Below are 26,766 nucleotides of genomic sequence, written 5' to 3'. Positions count from 1 at the left end.
GAATATCTATTTTTCTAATTCTTTTGCTCATGTCTTTTTTTGTAGAAATCTTGGTTGCAATTTACTCACAGAACTGAGCTTTGGAACGTTTCAGGCCTGGCATGGAATGCAGTTTTTACACAAGTTGTAAGTGAAATAGAAGATGAATACATGTAAACAACTGTGTGTAAAAACAATCATGCAGTTATTGGTTAGCTGGGTGTAAGTAAGCCCAGTATGAATTCTGGAAAGTATGTCTTGAGAGCCATTTATTATTTTTTTTCAAATGAGGAAACTAAGGTACAAAGAGGCCAAGAGACTTGTTTAACTCATATATATGAAAGGCTCTGCTTTCCATAGTACTGATCTTTGGCATGGTCAATTAAAGGCACCAAACAAAAACACTCAGATTAGCATTGTCATGGAATCCCACTGATGCCTCTCCAATATGAGAATGGTCCAGGAACTTCCACTTTTGAATTTCACTTTGATTCCTTTTCATGTGCAAAGTTCCTAACTGCTTAAAATGTATGCAACACAGAGCTGCAGAGAACTAAGTTTAGCAGGGTGTGGTTCAGTGGGTGTGGGTGCTTCCCCAACCATCATTAGCTCTTTTAAATGGTAAAGCAGAAAGAATTCCTGAACACCCACCACAGGGCTCTCCCCAGCCACCCAGAACATTATTTTTCAAAAAAGCATATATTTCTGAAGTGAATTATCTGTGGCCAATAGGAACCTTTGAGGCATGGAAAAAGGTGTTGTTTGTGTTCAGCTGTAGTGTGAAAAATATAAAGAAAATGCATTGCTGTGGCCTAATTCAATATATTTTCTTTGCTGACTACTCTTCAATAAGAAGTGTGGGTTTTACACCCCTTCAGCTCAAAACTTCTCTGATTTCTCATGACACAAGGAAATGATAGTGGGTACGTTCAGTGGCCCGAAGGCGATTTTAGACTCAAGGTAAAGAGCTCTTCTACACCTGGCTTTGGTACCTGTCTTGTGGTTCAGAAATCCAGTTTCACACAGTTCACACATTTTGGGTTAATGAAGGTGTTGAGGCTGTGTCTGGAGCTGGATTAGCAATTCCTGCAGATGCCTGTCTTTAGCGGCCTCCTTCCTTTCCCTTGTTAGTTTGCTGACGCCTACCTTAGGGAGAGAGCACCAAGGGTCGGTTTTTCTTTTGCCAGCACACCGGAGAGCAGGCTCGTGAGGTCCCTTCACCAGGAGGTTTCAGTAGCGTCAGTACAACGTCTTAAACTCACCACCTTTCCTAAACCTATAACACCAAGAGTTCCTTATAAGAATCAGAGTTTCACTATAGTTATGTAGGCAACACAGGAAAATACATTGTGGAAATAAATACATACATAAATAAATAAATCACAGTTTTAAAATTAATGAATTCATTCAAAAAACATTCACTGAGTGCCATGCCCCCTGTGTGTCAGCATTGTACTAAGTGCTGGGGATACAAAGACGCATAGGGCAAGGACTTTGTCCCCATAAGCTTTCATACTGGAAGGAGAAAGATGGATGTTGATGGGAAAACATATATGAGAGCCATTCTAGCATCTATGCAGCAGGGTAACAAGGTGAGGGAGGGGGGTGATGAAGTAGAAAATGGGTGGTAGGTTAGAAAAGATTTGTAATGGAAGAGGCACCAACTTGTTCCTTTGGAATTTGTGTTCCTCTTAAATGACAGAAAAAGGTAGTGAAAGAATCAGAACTATCTGGTGTTGGAAATAAATTAGTACTGTACTCCTAAAACTCATTCACAGTTACTTTCAAAAGGTTGTCACAGTATAGTAAGTCTTTGTTTTGGGCTAAGTCTTTCTAATAGACAAAGCTAATTTGCTTCAGGAAACATTTGGCATGGTGAGATATAAACTTTATTGCATCTCTTTCTAAAGGCAAGCCACCAAGGGAAGATGCCACCCTCGAGTTAAGTCATTTTACTACCTATAATGACATATTACTGGGGTGTTTATAAGTTGCCTGCATTAAGTAAGTTTGGAAAACGGCCCCAGCTGCGGTGGATTTATCATGAATTCAATGAAGCTTAGGCTTCAGGGCTCCTCACTTGCATAGGTCCCTTCCAAGGTTTTGAGAGGGGTCCTAGCGATTTTTGTATTCATAACGTTGCATGTTTTTATTAGATAGGATTTCCCAAAGTAGATGAGGTTCAGGCCCCACAAAACCTTGATTCGTCACCGGGTTTCAGGTAATTATGTCAGTAGGTTTCTTGAATGAAGCCTCTATGTTATTGGCAAACATCAGGTGAAGTTGTTAGCAGTGTGGTAGTCTATTTTAAAGCCGAAATCTACCTCAAAGATGAGCCAAGAGCTTATTAATTAGTAAAGTCCCACTTTTTGAATGGTGGTAGTAATCATATCTCTTTCAGATAAAAATCAGGAATGAAATATATTATGGAAAACCAACAGTGGTTGATAATCCTAAATGTTAAGTATACTTTTTTTTCTGACTTTAAAATGTTTCTCCTTCATTCACCTATGCAGGTCCAGACTGATGGCTTATTTTAAAAAATTCTTTTAGTCACTTCACTGGTTCTAACAATACAAGCTCCATGATTTTAGAAACTGAAGGACTCTACAATGTAGAAAGGCTATATAACTTACCCAGACAGAGCACATTCACATGCTGGCTTGTCTGTGGTACATCAATATTGTACCAAGAACATAAGCACTAAGAGAGAATAAGAGGAAAGTCAAAGCCTTATCCCTATTGAATTATTTACCCCATTGTTGAGAATATCAATGAGGGAGGTGTGGCCACACTATGAAGGCAAATTGAGCTGCGGTCACAGAGCCGCCCTAATGCTCCCCCAGTCAACTAGCATTGGTTTCCTTTACATAGCTATGTACACACAGAAGCTTACACACTTCAGGGTGCTGTCATCAATTTTTGCTATGTACCAGAGTCCTGGCAGGTTCTCAGATTTAGAAAGGCATAAGCGCTAAAAACAAAAATAACTTGGATCTGCCCTTTGGGGTGATTCAGCGTGGCTGTTTTATTTGTAATAGTTCAAAATTTTGAGATTGTCACACCTAGCAACTACAATTCTTTTCTTCTCCCAACTGCATCTTATTCTTCCCACCTGTAGTATTTTCTCCCATTCTATATGTTTTTTTCACTTTCTTGATAGTGTCCTTTGAAGCACTAACTTTTTAATTTTTATATAATCCCATTCATCTGTTTTTCCTTTCGTTGTTTGTGCTTCTGGTATCATATCTCAGAAACTGTTGTCTAATGCAAGGTCATAAAGATTTACTCCTGTGTATTCTTCTAAGAGTTTTATAGCCTTAGCTCTTACATTTGGATATTTGATCCATTTGGAGTGAATTTTCATATATGGTGTGAAGTGTAGGAGTCCAGCTTCATTATTTTGTGTGTGGATGTACAGTTGTCCCAGCATCATTTGAAAAGACCGTTCTTTCCACATTGAATTGTTTTGGCACCCTTGTTGAAAATCAAAAGACCATAAATATGAGGGTTTATTTCTATACTGTCAATTCTGTTCCATTGATTTACATGTCTGTTCTTATTCCAGTACCACACTGTGATTGCAGTAGCTTTGAACTGAGTTTTGAAACCAGGATGTGCGAGTCCTCCCACTTTGTTCTTTACCAACATTGTTTTGGTTATTCTGTTTCCTTGAATTGCCATATGAATTTTAGAATTAGCTTGGCAATTTCTGGAAAGAAGTCAGCTGGGATTTTGATAGGAATTGCAATGGAACCATAGGTCGATTTGGGAAGTAGTGAAATTTTAATAAGATTATCTTCCCGTCCATGAATCCAGCATGTCTTTATATTTATTTAGATCTTCTTCAATTTCTTTCAACAGTTTTGTACTTTTCAGTGTGAATCTTGCACTTACTTGGTTAAATTTTTCCCTAAGTATTTTATTTGTTTTGATGCTGTTACACATGGAATTGTTTTCTTAATTTCATTTTTGGATTATTCATTGCTCGTGTGTAGAAATAATATTGATCTTATATCCAACAACCTTGCTGAACTCACTTATTAATGCTAACAGTTATTTTCCTAGATTCCCAGGAATATGTCTTGTGGTCTTCCAGTTTCCCAGGAATACATTGGAACATTTCAAAGTCTCTGTGGACATCTCATTCCTCGGCTTTTCTTTTTAAGCCTTTTGGTTGGGCTGTTTTTTGCCCCAAACTGTTATCCATTGCCTCATGCAACCACCATGTTAAAATATTTGCTTGAAAATATTTTCCAGAAATGCCACCTGCAGAGAGACTTTGCTCACTAGACAGCTCTCAGTCAGGTCAAAGGCAAGCCTTTCAAGTGAGGTCTTCCAGGGGACCACCAGACATGTAAAACAATGACAGTTTTTTGGGCATGAGGCTTTGAAGGACCTCCCAGTCCATGCTGCTCCTTCTGGTACCAGGCATGTGGGCTGTTTTTCAAGACTACCACTGGCATGGAGAGCCAAGGTCAAGGACAAGTTAAAGCAACACAGATCTCATTGTTCTTACAGAAATTAAGTTGTTTTCCTTGAATAAATTACTCCCCAATTTGCTGCAAGCCTGTTGGTTAAATTTCCAGAGTTCAGAAAAAGTTGATTCTGACCATTTTTGCCAGTTTTGTTGTTGTTGTTATTGTTATTGTTGCTTCTATGGAGGGATGAATTTTCAGATGTCCTTCCTCCATCATTTTTACTGATTTTCCTGCAATATTTTTTTAAAATCTCTAAAGTCTCAATGACCATAGGCTAATTAAATATTTATCATGGGAGATGATCAAGGAAAAAATAAATAAAAAGAGAAAATATAATTCTCATAGAGGCTTTCCCAGATGGGTAGATGAATTTTGAAAAGGTATTTCTATATTTAGTGCTCTCAAAATTAAGGTTAAAGTAACAGATGTTTTAAACCCCCCCCCCTTTTTTTTTCATTCAGGTTAAACACAGGCTTTAGTGTCAGAACTGAGTTCAAATTCCAGCTCTGCTTCTTGCTAGCTTAATGACTTAGGACAAGTTATGTAACTTCTCTGTGCCTCAGTTTCCTCATTTGTACAATAGGGTAATATATCTATCACATAAGGTTACTGTGAGGATTAAATGTTAAATGCTGATCACAGATGCCTGGCAACCCAAAAGATATTAGTTTTGATAATTATCTTTCAATATTCTGCAAAAATATGCTAATAATTCTTGAGTAGAGTTAACCTAAAGTCAGATATTCTTTTCTTTCTTCCTGTTTCTTTTGGGTTTTTTTCCCCCCTTATTTGTTTTAAAGAACTAAGAAAAAAAAAAGAAAGAAAGAACTAAGAAGAAAATCTATTCCGGCATTTTGGAATAAAATTTTGTTCCCCAAAATTAATTTGTTTATTTTATTGATATATAAACAAAATGTTATTTATTTATTCAGCAAACATTTATTAAATACCTAGTAAATATTAAGCACTGTGTCAGGCACAGGAATAATAATGACAATAAAGTGTGGTCCCTGCTCTCAAGTTGCTGACAATCTAGGAGACTGACAAGTAAACAGGTGATGACAGTAACAAAGGTTATGATACAAGAATACACATGGGAGTGTGTGATGGGAGTATGGCTTTCACCAGTTCCTCTTGGATTTATCTCTTCTTCTTTGGCTCCAGAACAAAGGAATTAGCCCTATTTTTGTCTTTAACTGGGTAGTTTAAATCATGAAATTTTAAAAAATTTGTAGAGATGAAAGAAAAACACCTTGAATTATGGAGGACACTAGAAATAGTACTTTTTTACAGAGCAAGGGCTTCCTACCAGCATAGGCACTTCTAGGGTTTTTAACCTGAAAAGTCCTTTGGCATATTTTTTCTTTGCTAGCCACTTTTTTTTTCTGTTTTTTTTGTTTGTTTGTTTGTTTCTCTTCTCCACTTTATCATCTAGAGACCTGGGTAGTTCCCAATGAAAGAGTTTTACAGATTCTAAGGGTGATTTATAGGTAAAGACAGAAAATGATTTTTTTTTAACCTTCAAGTTCCATACCAAAAAAAAATGAATATAAGCTTTCATGGAAGTAATTGAAAATGCAGATAATTTTAATTCCATTCCATTTTTCAGAATTCTCAATCGTAATCCTTTGACAACGGTTGAAGATTCTTATCTTTTTAAATTGCCAGCATTAAAATATTTGTGAGTATTGCAACAGTTTCATGGCTCATGAGTTAATTTCTGCCCTTTTTTACTTTCATCAAAGATTGAGTACTGGGCCTCCCTGGTGGCGCAAGTGGTTGAGAGTCCGCCTGCCGATGCAGGGGATACGGGTTCGTGCCCCGGTCTGGGAGGATCCCATATGCCGCGGAGCGGCTGGGCCCGTGAGCCATGGCCGCTGAGCCTGCGCGTCCGGAGCCTGCGCGTCCGGAGCCTGTGCTCCGCAACGGGGGAGGCCACAACAGTGAGAGGCCCGCATACCGCAAAAAAAAAAGATTGAGTACTTTGGCTAAAAAGTCATAATTTAGATTTTAACTGGGTTATTGAAAATAAGAGTTATTGGCAAAGAAAAGGATTAAGAAAGAATATATATGGGTAAGAGAGCCAGCAGAGGATGAGAACAGTGTTGAAGAACACATATAGTTATGGAACATGTAGATGCATGTAGGAATATTATTTATCCCAGAAAGCAAAAAGGAATAAGGGGTACATTATTTTTTTTAAAAAGAGTGATCAAAAGACGTAGATGCAATTAAAATGAGAAGTTAGGATAATAAAAAATGATTGTACTGCTCAGCACCAAGGTCATTAATTTGATGATGCAAATTTAAATTTCAATAAGAGCCCTTTGGAATTATCATCTATGACAAGTAAGAAGCCAGAATTGAAGTAATCACATGTTAAGTATCTTTTTAAGTTTAGAATTTTTGTCTTTGGGTTTTATATCATGCATGTTTGGGCTTCTCCTTCAGAGACATGGGAACAACACAAGTGTCACTTGCAACAATTGAAAGCATCCTCATGATGACCCTTGTATTGGAAAAACTGTAAGTTGATTTTTCTTACATTTGTTTTCATTCCATTGTTTTTTTAGATTTGTTTTATTATTTTCTTAAGTCAGGTTTATTTATGTATAATTTTCATTTAACAGAATTCACTATTTTTAAATATACAGTGTGATGTGTTTTGACAAACGTATAGTTCTGTAGCCGCCGCGACATTTGAGGTAAAGAAAACTTCTGCACTCCCAAAAGACCCCTCCTGTTCCTCTGTAGTCAATCCATCCTCCTCCCACTACCAGCCCCTGGCAACCACCAATCTGATTTTTTTCCGTATAATGTTGCCTTTTCCAGAATATCTTATAAATGGAATCATGTGGTATGTAGCCTTTTGTTTTTGGCTTCTTTCACTTAGCCAGTCTCTTTGGAGATTCATCTGTTTTGTTGCACCTGTCAGTAGTTCATTCCTATTTATTGCTGAGTAGTATTCTAGTTGTGTGGATACACAGTTTGTTTACGCATTCATCATTTGATGAACATTTGAGTTGTTTCCCGTTTTTTGGATTTATGAACAAAGCCTCTGAAAACACTCACATGTGTGTGTGAACATGTTTTGTGCGAGCATATGTTTTCATTTCTTTGGGGTAAAATACCTAAGGGTGGGATTGCTTCATCATATGCTAAGTGCATATTTAACTTTTTAAGAAACTGCTAAACTGTTTTCTAAAGTGCCTGTGCCATTTTGCTTTCCCACTAGCAGTCTATGAGAGTTGCAGTTGCTCCACATCGTCACCTGATCCTTATATTTGTTTTTAAAAAAATTTTAGCCTTTCAAGTAGGTGTGTAGTTGCATCTCGTGGTTTTTGCCACATTTTGCATTTCTGTAATAGCTGATGATGTTGAGTGTCTATTCATGTGCAAATATCTTTTTAAATGAAGTGTCTGTTCAAATCCATTTTTTTTTTTTTTTTTTTTTTTTTTTTTGCGGTATGCGGGCCTCTCACTGTTGTGGCCTCCCCCGTTGCGGAGCACAGGCTCCGGACGCGCAGGCTCCGGACGCGCAGGCCCAGCGGCCATGGCTCACGGGCCCAGCCGTTCCGCGGCATATGGGATCCTCCCAGACCGGGGCACGAACCCGTATCCCCTGCATCGGCAGGCAGACTCTCAACCACTTGCGCCACCAGGGAGGCCCTCAAATCCATTTTTTAATTGGATATTTATATTGAGTTTTAAGAGTGCTTTATATAAAAAGCAATGGAAAAAGTCCTTTCTCTCAGATATGTGTTTAGTAAATATCTTCTCCCAGATTGTGGCTTATTTTCATTGTATTAAAGTGTCTCTGAAGACTAGAAGTTTTAAATTTTTGATGAACTCTAATTTAGCAATTTTTCTTTTTTTTTCATATTTATTTAATTTATTTATTTGGTTGTGCTGGGTCTTAGTTGCGGCAGATGGGCTCCTTAGTTGCGGCTCATGGGCTTCTTAGTTGTGGCATGCGAACTCTTAGTTGCAGCATGCATGTGGGATCTAGTTCCCTGACCAGGGATCGAACCCAGGCCCCCTGCATTGGGAACTTGGAGTCTTAACCACCAGGGAAGCCCCTTAGCAATTTTTCTTAGATGGTTTGTGCTTTTTTGTGTCTTATCTAAGAAATCTTTGTCTGAGACCCCATTGTCTAACCCAAAATCACAAAGATTTTCTCCTATGTTTTCTTCCAGAAGTTGTATAGTTACATTTAGGTCTATGATTAATTTTGAGTTAATTTTCATATATGTTGTGAGGGAAGGGTCAAGTTTCATTTTTTTGCAGTTTAAAAATCTATTTCTGTAGGACCCTATTGTGACAGTTTATTACACAACTTACTACACCTTAAATTGTGCCATCCCCCCTCCAATATGGCAAGCTAATAGAAACTTTCTGTTATGCCAAGGCTAGTTGAGGGGATTGCATGAGATTAGTGTGCGGAAAGGGCCCTGCATTTAGCAGTCTGTTCCAAGCATCTTTGTCAGGTCAGCTGACAAATGACTGTCTTCACTACGCCATCACACATTGGTCACTGCTCTAGCCTCATCTTCCTCAGCCTCCCACAGCATCTGCCACAATTGTGATCCCTCTCTTGTCAGCTAGATGCCCTCCTCTCTGGATATTAAAAATTATTTCCCTATGTAACTGCAATACTGTTAAAACACAGTATTGAAGAAATTAAATTCCTACACAATAATATTACCTAATAAAGAGTTGCTATTCAAATTTCCCCAATTGTCTCTCTCATATAATATCATTTCTTTTAACAGCTTTTTGAGGTATAATTGACATACAGTAATCTGTGTTCACACACACACATACATACACACCATGAAGACATCACCAAAACCAAAATGTCCATCACCTCAGAAGGTTTCTTAATGTCTCTTTGTCTCTTCCTTCCCATTGTTCCTTGCCCTTCCCAATCACCATGCAACCGTTGATCTGCTTTCTGTTTGCATTTTCTAGAATTTTATGTAAATGGAATCATACAGTGTATACTTTTTTCTAACTAGCTTCTAACTCAGCATGATTATTTTAATCTTCATCCATATTGTTGTATATATCAGTAATTCATTTCTGTTTATTGCTGAATAGTATTCCATTATATGGATGTACCACCATTTATCTATTCACCATTGATGGACATTTGAGTTGTTTCAGTCTTTGTCTATTACAGGTAAAGTTGCTATGAATATTTGTGTACAAGTCTTTGTATGGATGTATACTTCCATTTCTTTTGGGTAAATAACTGCAAGTAGAATGGCTGCATCATTGCTAAGTGTATGTTTAAGTTTTTAAAAAATACCTATTTTCCACAGTGGTTTGATCATTTTACATCTCTACCAGCAGTGTATGAGAGTTGCATCTTCTTCACGTTGTGGCCAACACTTGCTATGCTCAGTATTTTTAATTTTAGATAGTTTAATAGGTGTGTAGTTGTATCTCACTGTAGCATCCCTAATGATTAATCATGTCAAACATCTTTTCATATGCTTATTTTCCATCTGTATATCTTTGAATCTTTTATCTATATTTTTCTGAAGTTTTGAGAGTTCTTTATTTATTCTGGAAATTAGTCCTTTATCCAATATGTAAGTTGCTATGTATTTTCTCCCATTCTGTGACTCATCTTTTCATTCTCTCAGGAGTGTCTTTTGCAGTGCAGAAATTCTTAATTTTGATGGTGTCTAATTTATCTATTTTTTCTTTTTATGGATTATGCTTTTGGTGTTGTATCTAAGAAATCTTGCCTAACTCAAGGTCATAAAAATTTTCACCTCTTTTGTTCTAGAAGTTTTATAGTTTTATGTCTTACATTTAGATCTTTGAACCAATTTACGTTCATTTCTGTATATGGTTTGGATGGAAGTTCATTTTTTTTTTTTTGCACCTGGATATTCAATTGTTCCAGCATCATTTGTTGAAAAGACTATCGTTTCTCCACTTAAATGCCTTTGAACCTGAAAGTCAGTTGTCCACATCTCCCTACTTCTGAACTTTCTATTCTGTTCCTTTGATCTTTTTGTCTATCTTTACACTACTATCACAATGTCTTGAAAGTGTAGCTTCACAAGCCTCGAAATTGGTTACTGTTAGTTCTTCAAATTTGTTCTTTTTCAAAGTTGTTTTAGTTATTCTAAATTTTATTTCCATATGAGTTTTAGAATTAGCTTGTCAATTTCTATAGAAAAGCCTACTGGGATTTTTTTTTTTTTTTTTTTTTTTTTTTTGCAGTACCCGGGCCTCTCACTGTTGTGCCCTCTCCCATTGCGGCGCACAGGCTCCGGACGCGCAGGCTCAGCGGCCATGGCTCACGGGCCCAGCTGCTCCGCGGCATGTGGGATCTTCCCGGACCGGGGCACGAACCCGTGTCCCCTGCATCGGCAGGCGGGCTGTCAACCACTGCGCCACCAGGGAAGCCCGCCTACTGGGATTTTGATCTATAACTCAATTTGGGGAGAATTGATGTCTTAACAATATTGAATCTTCTGAACCATGAATACATTATATCTCTCCATTTATTTAGGTCTTCCTTAATTTCCCCCAGCAATATTTTACAGTTTTCAGTGTGCAAGTCTTTTACATCTTTTGTCAGATTTATTCTAAGTATTTTATATGTTTGATTCTATTATAAGTAGTATTTTAAAACTTTGATCTCTGATTGTTTGTTGAGATAAATTAATCTTTTTGTATGTTGATCTTGTACTGTGCAAAGCTGATAAACTCATTTATTAGTTCCAGTAGCATTTTTGTAGATTCTATCAGGTTTTCTACATAATCATGTTATCTGCAAATAAAGATAGTTTTGCTTCTTCCTTTCCATTCTGAATATCTCTTTTCTTTTTGTTGCCCTATTGCACTGGCTAGAACCTTCAGTGCAATGTCAAATAGAAGTAATGAGAGCAGACATCCTTGCCTTTGTCCTGATCCTGGAGAGAAAGTACTTTGTCCTTCACCATTAAATATGATATTAGGTTTTTTGTAGAAGTCATTTATCAAGTTGAGGAAGTGTCTCCTTCCATTCCTAGTCTACTGAGGGCTGTTTTTTTCTTTAATCAGGAATGGATGTTAGATTCTTTCATTCTTTTCCTGCATCTATTGCAATGATTATGTGATTTTTCTCTTCTTTTCTTTATTTGTTTGTTTATTTTTGGCTGCGTTGGGTCTTCATTGCTGCACGCAGTCTTTCTCTAGTTGTGGCGAGCAGGGACTACTCTTCGTTGCAGTATGCAGGCTTCTCATTTCGGTGGCTTCTCTTGTTGCAGAGCACGGACTGTAGGTGCATGGGCTTCAGTAGTTGTGGCACACGGGCCCAGTAGTTGTGGCTCACGGGCTCTAGAGTGCAGGCTCAGTAGTTGTGGTGCACGGGCTTAGTTGCTCCGTGGCATGTGGGATCTTCCCGGACCAGGGCTCAAACCCATGTCCCCTGCACTGGCAGGTGGATTCTTAACCACTGTCCCACCAGAGATGTCCTGCTTTTTCTTTTTTAGTGTACTAAGTTGGGTAAATTGATTTTCAAATATTAAACCAACCTTTCATTCTTGAGATAGACCCCACTTGGTCATGATGTATCATCTTTTTATATATTATTGGATTTGAAATGCTAAAATTTTGTTAAGAATTTTTGCCTCTGTTTTCATGAGAGATATTGGTCTATAGTTTTCTTGAAATGTCATTGTCTAATCTTGATACGGTGAAAGTTGGCCTTATAAATGAGTTGGGAAGCATTCCCTTTTCTTCAACTTTCTGGTAGAGTTTGTGTAGAATTGGCATTGTTTTATTCCTTAAATGTTCGGTAGAATTTATCAGTTAAGCCACCTGGACTTGAAGCTTTCTTTGTTGGAAGGTTTTTAACTGCACATCCAATTTCTTTAATATCTTTATTCTTGAATAAACTTTAGTAGTGCATATCTTTCAAGGAATTTGTCCATTTCATCTTGAATTTGTTGCTATAATGTATTTTGTAATATTCTCTTATTATCCTTTTAATATCTATAGTGTTTTTCTGTTTTCCATTTTATTTATTTCTACTTTGATCTTTATTGTGTTCTTTCTTCTCTTACTCTGTGATTAATTTGCTTTCGTTTTTCCAGTTTAAGGTGGAAGTTGAGGAAGCTGAGTACAGTGTTAGCAATATCCCACATGTTGACATACTATGTTTTCAGTTTCAGTGAGTTCAAAATAGTTTCTGATTTCCCTTTTGATTTCTTCTTTGACCACAATGTTACTCAGAAGTGTGTTGTTTAGTTTCCAAATATTTGGAGATTTTTCGGATTTGTTCATTTCTAATTTAATTCCATTGTGGTCAGAGACATATATATATATATATATATATATATATATATATATATATATATATATATTTTTTTTTTTTTTTGCGGTATGTGGGCCTCTCACTGTTGTGGCCTCTCCCGTTGCGGAGCACAGGCTCCGGATGCACAGGCCCAGCGGCCATGGCTCACGGGCCCAGCCGCTCCGCGGCATGTGGGATCTTCCTGGACCGGGGCACGAACCCGTTTCCCCTGCATCGGCAGGCGGACTTTCAACCACTGCGCCACCAGGGAAGCCCCAGAGACATATATTGAATGACTAAAGTCCTTTAAAATTTTTTTTTAAGTATTTTTTTTCTGCATTGGGTCTTTGTTGCTTCGCCTGGGCTTTCTCTAGTTGCGGCGAGCAGGGGCTACTCTTCATTACGGTGCACTGGCTTCTCATTGGATGGCTTCTCTTGTTGCAGAGCACAGGCTCTCGTTTCGTGGCTTCAGTAGTTGTGGCACACAGGCTCTAGAGTGTAGGCTCAGTAGTTGTGGCGTACGGGCTTAGTTGCTCCGTGGCATGTGGGATCTTCCCGGACAGGGATCAAACCCGTGTCCCCTGCATTGGCAGGCAGACTCTTAACCACTGATCCACCAGGGAAGTCCCAATTCCAGTATTCTTAATCTTTCGAGTAGATCCATATTCCAATCTGGTGTTATTTTCCTTCTGCTTAAAAATACTTCTTTTGGGCTTCCCTGGTGGCGCAGTGGTTGAGAGTCCGCCTGCCGACGCAGGGGACACGGGTTCGTGCCCCGGTCCGGGAAGATCCCACATGCCACGGAGCGGCTGGGCCCGTGAGCCATGGCCACTGAGCCTGTGCGTCCGGAGCCTGTGCTCCGCAACGGGAGAGGCCACAGCAGTGAGAGGCCCACGTATCGCAAAAAAAAAAAAAAAAAAAAAAAAAAAAAAACTTCTTTTAACATTTTTATAGTGAAAGTCAACTAGTAATGAATTCTTTCAGCTTTTGTATGTCTGAGATAGTCTTTATTTTGCTTTTGTTTTGACAGATCTGGGTTTAGAGTTCTAGCTTGATAGAATTCAATTCACTACTTTAAAGATGTTATTCCACTGAGTTCTCCTTTACATTGTTTCCAACAAGACTTCTGCTGTCGTTGTTATCTTCGTTCCACTGTATGTAGTGTATAGTTTTTTCCTCTGGCTGCTTTACAGTTTTTCTCTTTATTGCTGGTTTTGAGCAACTTGATTATTTTTTGTGCCAATTTTCTTCTTTTGGGTCTAGCTTTTAAGATTCATTGGGTAGGAGTCCAAGTAGCCTTTAGTCCGGAGCTCATTATTTGCAACTACTGAGACAAGTCCTTTCAGAGTATCATGAGGTTTTCCAGTCTGACTTGTAGGAACAGGTACCATTCCTACAACCCTGTGTGATATCCAGTTATTCTTATTAATCCTTTCATGTGGCTCTTTTCCTGGCATCAAGTAACTCCTCACACAAATGTACTGACCAATACTTTGTTGAATTCTCAGGAGATCCCTCTGCATATCTCCAGAGTTCTTTGTCTGTGCACTTCTTTTCTCTCTGATACTCTGCTTTGTGAACTCTAGTTACCTTGGTTTTCCCAGACTCTCAGCTCCATTTCCTCAGTCAGGGAGTCCACCAGTCTCTGCCTGGACTTTCTTCCCTGTACCATGACCTGGAAACTCTCTCAGAGAAGTAAGTTAGGGCAATTATAGGGATCACTTCATTTATTTCCCATCTCCTGGGGATCACTGAACTTTATTGCCTGAGGTCCAGTTTCTTGAAAACTGTTGTTTCATATGTTCTGTCTGATTTTTTCATTGTTTTAGGTGGGAGGTTAAAATGGTCCTTTTTACTTCATCTTGGCCAGAAGCCAAAGATTCCTTAAGTCTGTTTTGTTTTGATACAGGGTCCAATGAAAGATTAGGCATTGCATGTCATGTCTTTCTTTCCTTTAATCTAGAATATTTCCCTTTTTTTTGGGGGGGGGTCTTTTATGACATTGGCTTTTTTTTTTTTTTTTTTTTTTTTTTTTTGCGGTACGCGGGCCTCTCACTGTTGTGGCCTCTCCTGTTGCGGAGCACAGGCTCCAGATGCGCAGGCTCAGTGGCCATGGCTCACGGGCCCAGCTGCTCCGCGGCATGTGGGATCTTCCCGGACCGGGGCACAAACCCGTGTCCCCTGCATTGGCAGGCGGACTCTCAACCACTGCGCCACCAGGGAAGCCCGACATTGGCATTTTTGAAGAGTCTAAGCCAGTTGTCTTGTAAATTGCCCCACAATCTGGATTTGTCTGTTTCCTCATTAGATTCAAAGTAAACATTTTGGCGAAGAATACTATAGAGGTGATGTATTCTTCATACTTCATCACTTCAGGTGGCCCAGTACTAAGTTTGATCACTTGATTAACGTGGTATCTTCCATATCTCTCCATTGTAAAGTTATTTTTCCCCTTGGTAATTGATGAATAACATGTGGGGTGATACTTTGGGATCAGTGAAGATCCTACTTTCAAACAACTCTTCACCCAACTGTGCATCAATGATAATCCTTGTCTGAATCGATTATTACATTGATAGTTGCAAAATGACACTTTCCTAATTCTATCGTTCCTTTTGCATTTATTAGCTGACATTATTCTATAAAGAAGAGCTCCCCCACTTTTCATTTTGAGTATCATTTTGAACTCACGTGCTTTTTTAAAAATTAACTATGTTATACCTTGTTGTAATGATAATGTTATTCTTTGGAATGTTCCTTTTGTCCAGATTTCGCCAATGCGATCTCTGTTATTGTTTAACCACACGATGCTTTTGTATTACTAGAATAAGTTCTAATATATTACTCCTCACAAATAGGAACTGAGAAAGGGACTCCAGAAGGTGCAGTCTTATTCAGACTCTTCTTAGAAGTCTGCCTTCTTCCTGTGTACTCTCAACCCAAAGTGAGGCTTTCGGGTTGGAAGGAGATACTTCTGAATTAAACTACAGATCAATGTCACCCAATTCTAGTCCCTATTCCCTTTTTCTAGGCATATCATACCTACTGCCATCCTAATCCTTCTGTTGGGCACCTCTCTCCTCCTCTATATTTATTTCCAACAGGCAAGGGCAGCAATTGGCCAACCGGCCCCTATCCAGTTCTCCAGTCCATATGCCCCAAGAACTCCTTTTTGCACTGGTCTGTGGTGGCCTTGGCCTACCTCTTCTACCTACTCAGGTAACTCTTTTACCACGAATTTAATTGCCTGTGTTTCCATTTATAGGATCTTACCCAGCCGTATGGCCTGCGGCCTCTGCCAATTTAAAAATACTATTGAGGTTGTCTGTGAGACCGTCAAGCTGCGTTGTGACAGTGAACGCCTGAGGGACGTCACACATTGTGGTGAGTCTCCATTGCGGGATAATACATTTTTAATTTTTAATTTAATTTTTTATTTTTAATCAAGGATGATACATTTTAAAACTAATGATGTAATTACATTATTTTAATACATTCATTCAGAGTTCCAGCTCCCTAAGTTTCTAAGAACTACCCCCTTGCTAAAAATCAGATTTCTTGGTTACATTATTAAGCTAATAATAGCTCAGTTACATTGTTAGCTTAATAATGTAACTGATCCGCATACATAAAGGAACAAGAGAAAGGAATGGAAGGGGGAAGGGAATTAGCATTAATGGCCACGTATCCTATGCTGTGCCCTCTGCAAATGAGAACTTATTCACATAGTGCATCACAGTTTATAAACTGATTTTATATACATTAGGTCTCAAGTACCCTTTGTCTTACAGGACAGGTGTAAATATATTTTTGTTTATTTTGTTTGTTTCTGCAATTTTATAAAGAGTACAAGTGATGCTGTTTTATGTCCTATTTGGAGCCTGAGAGTTTCTGGTTCCATAACCAGAAGCTGCTACCTAGCCCTTCTAATGGATGGGAGAGCTAGTTTATTCTTAGACTGTCCAGCTCTGCACTCGCTCTGAATCTCAAGCTTTTCTATCCACAAAACACTCAGGGGCTTTCAACTATTTTTCTATATATTAGATTTATTGGCACTAACTTGATGCCTTCCAAACTGTGCTTTCATGCCCAGGTAGCTTGAATACAGGTCTCTTTCGGTGATCTAGAGCACATCATATATAATAACACTTTGCTACTTATATAAAGACAATATTGCCGATTTTTCAACACAATTTTTTTTTTCTGTCCGTGGCACACAGCTTGTGGGATCTTAGTTCCCCAACCAGGGATTGAACCCGGGCCACAGCAGGGAAAGTGCTGGGTCGTAACCACTAGACCACCAGGGAACTCCCCCAATCAATTTTTTTACTAAGTATATTACTCCCTTCTCCCGCCAGAAGTGGGCAGAAAAGGCATTTTTAATTTCCTTTTACAGGTGAGGAAAAACAAGGTCAGAGGTGTTAAGTGCTATGACCCTAGTGACCCGATCTCCTGTCCCCAGTTTGGGGCTCTCTGCAAGCCTATGCTCCTCCTTTCTCATGACCCTTACCTCCTCCTTTGACCCTCACCAAAAATACTTTTAATCCTTTTGGAAGACAAGCCCAGCTACACAATGGTACACATTACCTTAACACAGTCAGAAGCTTTGGATGGTTCCCCAAGTAGAGCTGGAAATATTAGAAGTAAAATGAAATGAAAGCAAAGTAGCCATCTGACAGAAGTTGCTTTTTCCCTTCTGCATTTTAGGACCTCAGGTATTCTTCCATTGATTTGTTGAACATTCCACATGGGCATACAATCTGGCAAATCTCTTAACTTATACCCCAGATCCCTGCCCAAATTTTTGCAAAGAGCCAGGGCGGCCATAGTGTTTTTTACTTTATAGAGCCTTGTGTTATGAGGGCTGGGATATATGGAAGCAGGGACTGAGCAAAGGACTCGGTGGGTGGGTGGAGAAGGACACGTCCAGATGACGACCTGTTAACGGCGGTTGTTGTCGTGGAGATCTGTGATAGCAGCAAGCACACAAGCACACTGAAGAGGTGGAGAGAGGAAGCCTCACACTCCTGTGCCTCTGAGGCAGGACAGGATGGGGTATATGAATGTGAGAAGTCACAGTAGATCTGCAGAGAGTCCAGCTGGGTAGGGGAATATTTGTCTTCCAGCCTTGGCTTTTCTTGAGTACTGGCCCCTGGGAGCCAGTGGAGTAATCCTGAATATAGTTACTATATTTCACGCTACAGAATTTTCTGAGTAGATAGCCACTTTTTGAAGAGAGATCTTTTTCACATCTTGTTGCTGCCACTCATAGGCTTAAGTGTGGGTTTTGTTTTCTCCTAAGTGGCACTCAAACGTTGACTGATTCCTAATTTATTTGGCTGTGGACTGACAAAAAGCCCCATGTTTTCAATGATCAAAAACAGTCCCTTCTTTTTTGACAGATAAAGAAACATCTATAGGGAATGCAGAAGGATCGTTGATGAAGGTGTTACAAGCCCGGAAGAAGAACAACAGCACCGAGCTGACTACTGAGTCAGAGAGGACGTCCTCAGATAAAAGTGCTGTCAGCTTGTCAGGCTTCATGAATGGGCAGCTGGACTTTAATAATAAAAGTGATATTATCAGTGCACTAAATTACATACTGCCATATATCTCAGAGGGAAATCTAGGAGATGTGGAATCAACATTATTACCATTCATTCAACTTCTTTTTTCAAATATACAAGATGGAGATATGCCGCTGGGCCTTTTGAAAAACAGTACAAGGAGCCCTTCTGTTAAACCTGTACGCAACCATTCTACTAATAAAAATAAATTGAGGAAACTCCATTTTCTGGAAAATTTGTTAGATGCAGAAACTCAAGAAGAAATTGATGAGGTTAAAAAGGAAGAAAAACCTGCCATGCGTACGTGTTTCAACCTTTTAAGTGCCATGTTTAAACGCTACATCTTTCAAAGGAAATTGGAAACTGCCCAACCACAGAAAGACAGCCTAGGTAAGATTGAGAGTACAGAGGAAAAGCTGTTGAGAGTGAACAGGGTCCTCAAGGGCCCAAGGGGCATACAGAAAATGCACCTCAAAGCAGTGGGAGATGAGAGCGTCAGGAGGAAACAGAATGCCCAGCCATCTGTGGCGAACACTGTCGAAGAAAGAAGGCTCAGGAGGCCATCCCCAAGAAAGCTGAAACAGCTTCTCATGGTGCAGAGGCCCAGGAAGCTGGTGGGAAAGTCCTCCAATGCAGAGTCTTCATTCGTAAAGGAACACAAGGCCGCAGGCTTCTCTTCCCTGAAACAGTACTTCAAGGGCAGGCCTCCTGCCTCCATCCCTCCAAAATCCCCATCTGAGGTTAAAAGCAAATCAAAAGACTTATCCAACACTATTCGTGTTTTAGAAGATGCAAAGGCTAGAGTTAGAAATATTAAGGCTCCTGAACTAATCTCACATTCTGGGAAAAAATACATCTTCCATAAAACTCAGTCTCATCGGGTCCACAGAAAACCCAAAGTCAAAAGGAGTCGAAAGTTCAGAAAGAAAAGTTCACTCAATAGAATGATGCTTGCAAGCCCTCCGTTCTCTGTCGTGAGGGGTCTCATAAATTCCCCTCCACGAGAGGCTGTTTCACCTTCAAGAGAAGTGACTTCTCAGGAAAATCCTTTTCCAGAATTATTTTCTCTTTCAGACCCTTCTACAGAAAACACTACTTCAGAAAACAATACCGCACAAAATGTTTCTGAAGAAATTATTTCTACAGGAAACTCTACTCTGCCAGGAGGAACCGGCCCTGGAAACACTACCCATAGGAACGTCTCCACTGCACATTCTATTGTTGCTGCAGACCACAGTATGCCAACTGTTCAACACACCAACGAAACACAATGGGAGCACCACAACACGGGCACTGAATTATCCTCTAAGCCCACAGGCTTCACTTTCCCCGGGCTCACATCCCCGGGTGATCAAGTTGAAGCTCAGCTAAACCAGCAGCTACGGTCCCTCATCCCCAACAATGACGTGCGAAGGCTCATTTCTCATGTTATCCAGACTTTGAAAATGGGCTGCTCGGAGCCCCACATGCAGCGGGCCTGTGCCAACCTCCTCTCTAAAACAGGCCTCCTAATGAAGCTTCTCAGCAAGCAGCAAGAAGTAAAGGTGTCCAAAGCGGAATGGGATACGGACCAGTGGAAAGCTGACAACTATATCGGTGAGAGCACAGAAGCTCAGAGTGAGCAGAAAGAGCAGCAGTCAAGTGAGGTGAGGATAACCCCTGACACATGGGACCTGGACTTCTACTCAGTTTAGGACATGCCATTAACGTGCCCAAGTGGGAATACCATGGGCTCCTAGTCTGTATCTCATCTTCAGCCATGAAACTGCCTAAGACAGTGATCTCCCACTTTGCTCATTTAGAGAATGTGCCACTGTTCCTAGGGTAGACGAGAAAAGGACATAACACAAGATAAATTGTAGAAGAAAATGCTAATGATAAGATTAATAACATTAAGTTTGGCTTGTTCTTATAGAAGCTACTATCCTGAAAGGATTGGGTTTTATAGTAGTTTAAGAATAGTTAGCTGTTGTTTAGAATAGGTTTAAGAATAGTTAGCTTTCATCCCTTCCATGTACTTGTTGTTAAAAAATTGTTATTTATTTTTTTAGCTCATAAAAGAAGTTCCAGGATATGGCTATAACAACAAACTCATCTTGGCAATATCTGTAACTGTAATAGTGACGATTTTGGTTACAATTCTCTGTCTCATTGAGGTAAGGACAATAATTAATTCAGATTCAGTACCCAGAAACTGAGAATCAAAGCCACCTTTCCACCTACTACTACTTGATTCTTCTCTTTAGTCATGAGGACTGAGATACGCTTTGTTCTTTTACTGAAAAGTATATTCCCAGGATTTTTTTTTTTTTTTTGGCTGCATTGGGTCTTCATTGCGGTGCACGGGCTTCTCATTGTGGTGGCTTCTCTTGTTGTGGAGTACGGGCTCTAGGCACGCGGGCTCAGGAGTTGTGGCGCACGGACTTAGTTGCTCTGCAGCATGTGGGACCTTCCCAGACCAGGGATCGAACCCGCATCCCCTGCACTGGCAGGCGGATTCTTAACCATTGCGCCACCAGGGAAGTCCCCACAGGATTTTTAAAGGAACTCCACTCCCAGGAGATCTCTATGGAATTGGATCCATGATAACAAGCCATTGGACTATTTTGACAAGTTAAGTTTATAAGAAGGCCAGAGTTGACATGATAGTAAAATTTCTTCAACTCAAAAAACTATGCTGATTTGATGTACTCACCAGTCACTCTCATTCTACTGTTGATTTCTTTCCTTGTTGGCTGAAGTGATGAGAGATATAGGATCTCCATACTCATGGAGCTATCCGTCACCCTGGGAGGGCTAAAAGGACGTGCCTAAAAGGTAAAAGTGTGATCTCGTCAATTCCTTAGGTTTACTTAGCAGCTTTCTTCTCCTGTGTATTAGGAATTGTGCAGATAGTTTTCCATTAAAACACTGCAAGTAAAATCCTGCAGCAGGCTACCCTAAAGTATGTCATATTTAGAGTAGCCTTTTCCTCGAGCTAGCCTGTTTACCTTTTGTTCAGTTACATAATGGTTTATTACTTTTCCCAACAGGCAGTTGCTAACATTAAAAGAGTGATTTTAATAAGCTGACAGTCTTGATTCTACCCTACCACTCCACACTACTTTATTTACCTTTTCTCTTGTAATGGCAGCCCTCCATTCCAGCCAAAGCAACTCCTCACTATACATTAGTTACACCATACCCATTCCTACTTTTGTCTGTGCCTTTGCCCATCTAAAATTCCTTTATTTTGCTTTGCCTGTGGAAGCCCTATGAATCTCTGAAAAGCCAACTCAAGTTCAGATATCTTTCTTCATAAAGCCTTCCCTGAATACTCCAGCCCTCCTGATCCTAGTCTTGTGAGGTTTGTCACCACTTCTTAGGGGCCATAGCAAAGCAGTCCCGTCCCCTCAGAACTCACAAAAGTGGTAAGCAGTTTTTTAAAAGGCAGACCCCCAAGAGAGAAACACCAAGGTTAGCACATCATGGAGCTGAGCAGAGATGTGTAAGGACCAATGGCTTCCTGACCTATCACACTTGAATCAAACCTGACATGATGTACTAACTTCTAAAGAGAAATGTGTCTATCTGCAGGAGGGTTGGTCAGTAGTGAAAGCGTAGAAAAGGTGAGGAGAGACCAACATGGGCAGTGCCCATCCTCACATTGCCCAAGAGTAGAGATGGCACCTTAGGCAGCATAACTGAAGAGTCAGGCCCACTAGCCAGGCTGTGCCTGTTGAGGATGTGGATGGATCCAGCTACCTCAGGCCTTCCCATTAAATTCTGGACTCAGCTGATTCCTTTTCTAATTCTGTTGTCACCAAGTAGCCTTCGATTGTGTGATTGTGCTTTAGTGTGCCACGGAGGCCTGTCTCTACAGAAGGTAATTCTCTGATTGTGTAGACACGGATGCCCTGTGTGTAGAACAGATGTATTTCTCATTGTCAAGTAATAATTTGGCATTCTGATGTTTGATCAATCCTGTGATATTGCTCAAGTGAGACTGCCACAACAGGAAGACGTGAGTTCTCTCTTGGTGAGGAAGAGTATGATTTCTGAGCCTAGGAGGCTGGGGACTAGCATGGGGTCAGCTTGCTAGTCATTGGCTATTGCCCAGACTGTACCCTCTACATCTCCAGGTGGCATATGGCCTTTTGCTTTTTTAGAATTTCTGGAAATTCACCTTTTTATTGTTTTTAACTTCTACTTAGTTTAACCTTGCATTTGTTTTGTTTTGGCCTGCGGGATCTTAGTTCCCCAAGTAGTGATTGAACCTGTACCCTTAGTAGTGAAAGCAAGGAGTCCTAACCGTTATTTCTTCTTCCCATTTATATGATAAGCTTTTTGAGGACAGGGGCCATGCAGCATTCTTCTTATGGTAGACAATGATGGTGTTCAACGGAAGAGAGATGAGGCGTTATATCAATTCCACAGTGAGGAATAATGTAACTGAATATTTATTTGAAGTAGCATAGAGTTCAGCAATAGACCCATGTGTTCTTAAGACTTTTGAAATGTCATGTTTTAATATTCCAATCAGTGGAAGAAAATGAATAAATGGTGATAGAATAGCTGCCTAACTATTTGGGGTTTAATAATAGCAGATCCCCATTTTTCATCTTAAATAAACATATTTCCCTAAAGGTGAAAAAAGACCACATAAAGGTATTAGAAGAAAATAAAAGCAATATTTTTATAATCTTATGGTGGGAAAGAGCCTTCAGAACCTGATGCCACAAGCAGAGCCTTTGATATGTTCCACCATCTTGTCTGTGACACCAGCTTAGCACTGAGTCATGCCAAGCGTAGGAGGAAGAGTTTTCCATATATTGTCTGATTTAACGCCCACAGTCCTGTGAGGATGATATTACTATCCCTCCCTCATAGATGAAGGAGATCAGTGTGAGGCCCCAGCGGCCAAACCCAAAGCAGAAGCCAGTTTCCCCCGACTGCAAAGCCTGGGCTGCCTACTCCACTGTTCTGTCTCCCTAGGGACAAAAACACTGGAAAAAGTCGAAACACTGAAATTCAATGAAAGCTAGTACTTCTTTACTATAAAGAGTTTTTGGTGTGTTTGATGGTTTGGGGGTGGCGGGGTTTGGCCATGCTGTGCAGCTTGCGGGATCTTAGTTCCCTGACCAGGGACTGAACCTCGGGCCACAGCAGTGAAAGCGCCAAGCCCTAACCACTGGACCACCAGGGAACTCCCAAGAGTTTTATAAGTCAGCAAGAGGAAGACAACAGTCCAGGGGAAAAGGGGGCAAGGGCTGTGAAGAGTAGGAGGTATGTTGACAGTTTGCCACCATATCTTCTCGTCCTCTCCTCATGACTCAATGTGGGGTGGGTTTTGTTAGCCAGTCCTTTGTCACCTCATGATGTAAAAATCATCTCTAATATTTTCTTCAAGTACTTTTATAATCTGTCTAGAATTTGTTGTATTTGTTTTCTAGTGTGGTTGAGGTAGGGGATCTAACTTTTTCCCCCTACATGAAGATCTAATTGTTTTCAAATCTTTCACTGAATGGTTTATTCTTTCTTCCCTGGTCTAATATACTATCTTCATCTGGACTCTATTCTGTGATCCAGTTATCTTGTCCTGTACCAGTACCAGTATCACACTGCTTAATTCCACTTGTTCTATAACATATTTTATATCTGGTAGGGCAAGATCCTACTCTTTGACCTTCTTTTTCATACATTTCATAATTATACTTACATATATTCTCTACCAAATGTCATCTGGCCAGGTTTTATTTAAAAATTATTTTGGATATAAATGGATTGCATTGAATTTGTAGGTTAATTTGAGGAGAATTGACCTCTTTACAACATTCTAGGAGGTTGGTATCTCATGCCATGTAAGTACTTCTTCTTAATGTCCTTCAGAAAAGTTTTAATATTTTCATCACATAGGTCTTACAAATTTTGGGTGAAGTTTATTCCTAGGTACTTTATGCATTTTTATTGATATAGTAAATGGGATGTTTCTTCTGTTTTTTCGTTAGTTATTGTGTTATATGGGAAAGCTATTGAGGCTTATAATGTTGATCTCTTGATTTTGTATGGAGCCATCTTACTCATGTTACTTCCAATAAAATTTCGGGTGATTCTTTTGGTCTTTTTAGGTCCCTCATTTCATATGCAAATATGTTTGTCTCTTCCTTTACAATACTTCGTTTTTCTTATCGTACTGATTCAGACCTCCTCCACAATGATCAATAGTAGCAGTAATGATTGGGCATCCTACCCTTGTTCTTGATTTTAAAACAGTGCTTAGGTTTCTGCTAGATACTTTTATTTTCTTTTCCTACTTCTAAGGGTTTTTATTAAGAATTATCTGTTGAACGTTATCTAAAACAGTCAATAAAATATATCGCCAGCTGCATGCAAGACTCTAAGTTAGGTACTGTGGAAGAGTCAAAGGATTATTAAACAGGGTAGAATTCCTTTCTTTAAAAAAGTAATCATCTCACTGGGTAGATAAGATTTAAACCAAAAAGGAGTGAATAAAGATTTGGAAATAGTTGTCATGGATAATCATGATCATGTTTTCTTTCAAAACAGATTTATTCTCATAGAATTGCAAAAGAGGAAGATAGAAAAAGAAGCAGAAGGTAAATATTGGTCTTTGAAAGCAGAATTTTACAACTAGAGGAGAACTTAGAACTCATCTATTTCAATTTCCTCACCAAAGGCAGGAAGAATGTTAAATTACCCTAATGGTTTACCCTAGTTTATTTATCAGCACAATTAGCTCCCCAGCCCAAGCTGAGTTAGAACAGGACTGGCACACATTCATCTGCTTTCACTAGTCCTTTAAGGAAAGAGGGTGGACAGGGAGAGGTTTTGGTTGTACCTGTTCCTGCTGGCCTGATGCCTGGTTCCTAGGCATCAGGCCAGGCCGGAGGCCTTCTAGGAGGCTCTGGGGTAGGGAGGGCCATGTGGTTGGGGATGTAGGGGCTGGCCTCACTCAAAGCTGACGAAAGGTAGAACATACGAGTCCCTTCTGGAAAGTGGCAAGAAAACTTCCCTTCTCATCCTCCTGTTTTTCAGGCCTCTACTCTCTCTTCCCTTTATCCAAACCTCATAGAATTTTAACCGGGAGAAACTTTAGACAGTAGTTTGCCTCTTCCTATTATAATAAGGAACTGGAGAAAGAGAAAGGGAAAATATCTTGCCCCATGGTCATACTGCTAGTGATTATCAAAAAGAAGAGGGTCCCTTTCCACCGAGGACTACTCTACTGATCACACTGTGCTTGGGCTGTGAGCTACGTTTTAGGTCACAATTCGGTAGACACATACTATATGGACATAAGTAGTTTCTGAAACAAACTTATTGTGCACTCTGATCTTTTTCTATTCTATTTGTATTCAAAAAGAGTATTTTGTGTTTTCCTGCTGGTCATGGCCTTTAAACTGATTTCACAATTCACTGACACCTCAGTGACAGCCTGCAGTGTGAAAGCCAGAGAGCTATAGATAACTTTGCTCGTTGGGTTCAGGTGCTTACTTGGTGTGATTCAACTTATAGGATAGAGCAGCCAGGAAAATAAAAGCACCTTCTCCCCACACCCACACCCCCAGCAAATGCTGCATGTGCGACTAAGTCCAAAGCGGACAGGTGTGAAGCGCATCTAGAGAGTAACGTGTTTCTGCCCAGCGCCGTTGTGCAGTGTTTTCACTGCACGAGGGCACTTGGCCAAGGGCCAAGAAAGGTGAACGGGTCTGAGAATCCTGCCTATACTCCATGCTAAGCCACATGCAAAGGTCTCCCCAGAGACACTGGGGGGCCATTTTGGACAGACACAGAGAACTTCTGGAAGGCCAGCACGCATGGAATGATTTTCAAGATCCCGGGTCTGTGGTGATTTTGCTCATTGTGATTATGGACTGAGCTACCCATTTAGTTCTAATAAGACCAGAGATAACACATTGTGAGAGAGATGAAAAATGACATGTAACACTAACTGTGTTTGTTTTCCTCCAAGGGGCTTCTTTCGATTTCTGCTGCGTAAGAGAAGCTCAGAGGAAAGTGAGAGTCAGGTAAATTTGAGGAGGGTAAAGTACTGTGGCCAGAGAAAGCAGGGGAGATGCAGAATTAATATTTCCCTTTCTGTGTTCTAGGAGGGCTTTTTCTGGAGAAGGCAGCCACTTTGGCTTAGGGATGTGTATAGCCCTCTCAAAGCCACACACAAGGAAAACATGGCACAAAAGCTGCACGACAGGGAGTCTTCTGATGAAGATGAGATATTCTATAAGGATGCAGGGTAAATGATAGGGGACAATTTAAAATTCGCATCTAAAGTGAGGAAGTAATGAAAACTATAATTGTTCCTTTCAAAAGTAAAAGCCTTGGCATTATTCTTCTTACCCCGGGGAAGTCATCAAAGCCCCAGCAGAGAAGCTTCTGGCTGCACATTGGATTGATGAAGAGGCGGGTGAGGAAAGTAAGACAG

General features: G+C 40.0%; 1 protein-coding gene across 1 annotated transcript; it reads left to right on the top strand.

Annotated features, from left to right (window-relative positions):
- Window positions 1–45: 45 nt before the first annotated feature.
- On the top strand, window positions 46–26,648 carry LOC132478385 (leucine-rich repeat-containing protein 37A-like). The gene is made up of 8 exons (XM_060081531.1): window positions 46–126; window positions 6,912–6,986; window positions 16,025–16,143; window positions 18,162–19,972; window positions 20,378–20,482; window positions 24,873–24,922; window positions 26,299–26,353; window positions 26,435–26,648. The coding sequence occupies exons 1-8, from the start codon at window positions 107–109 to the stop codon at window positions 26,579–26,581; spliced, it is 2,382 nt and encodes a 793-aa protein (XP_059937514.1). The 5' UTR covers window positions 46–106; the 3' UTR covers window positions 26,582–26,648.
- The last annotated feature ends 118 nt before the right edge of the window (window positions 26,649–26,766 follow it).

This window comes from Mesoplodon densirostris, chromosome 18 (genome assembly GCF_025265405.1).
Source record: "Mesoplodon densirostris isolate mMesDen1 chromosome 18, mMesDen1 primary haplotype, whole genome shotgun sequence".
In the NCBI taxonomy this organism is placed as follows: domain Eukaryota; kingdom Metazoa; phylum Chordata; class Mammalia; order Artiodactyla; family Ziphiidae; genus Mesoplodon; species Mesoplodon densirostris.
This window is presented reverse-complemented; position numbering and strand designations above follow the sequence as displayed.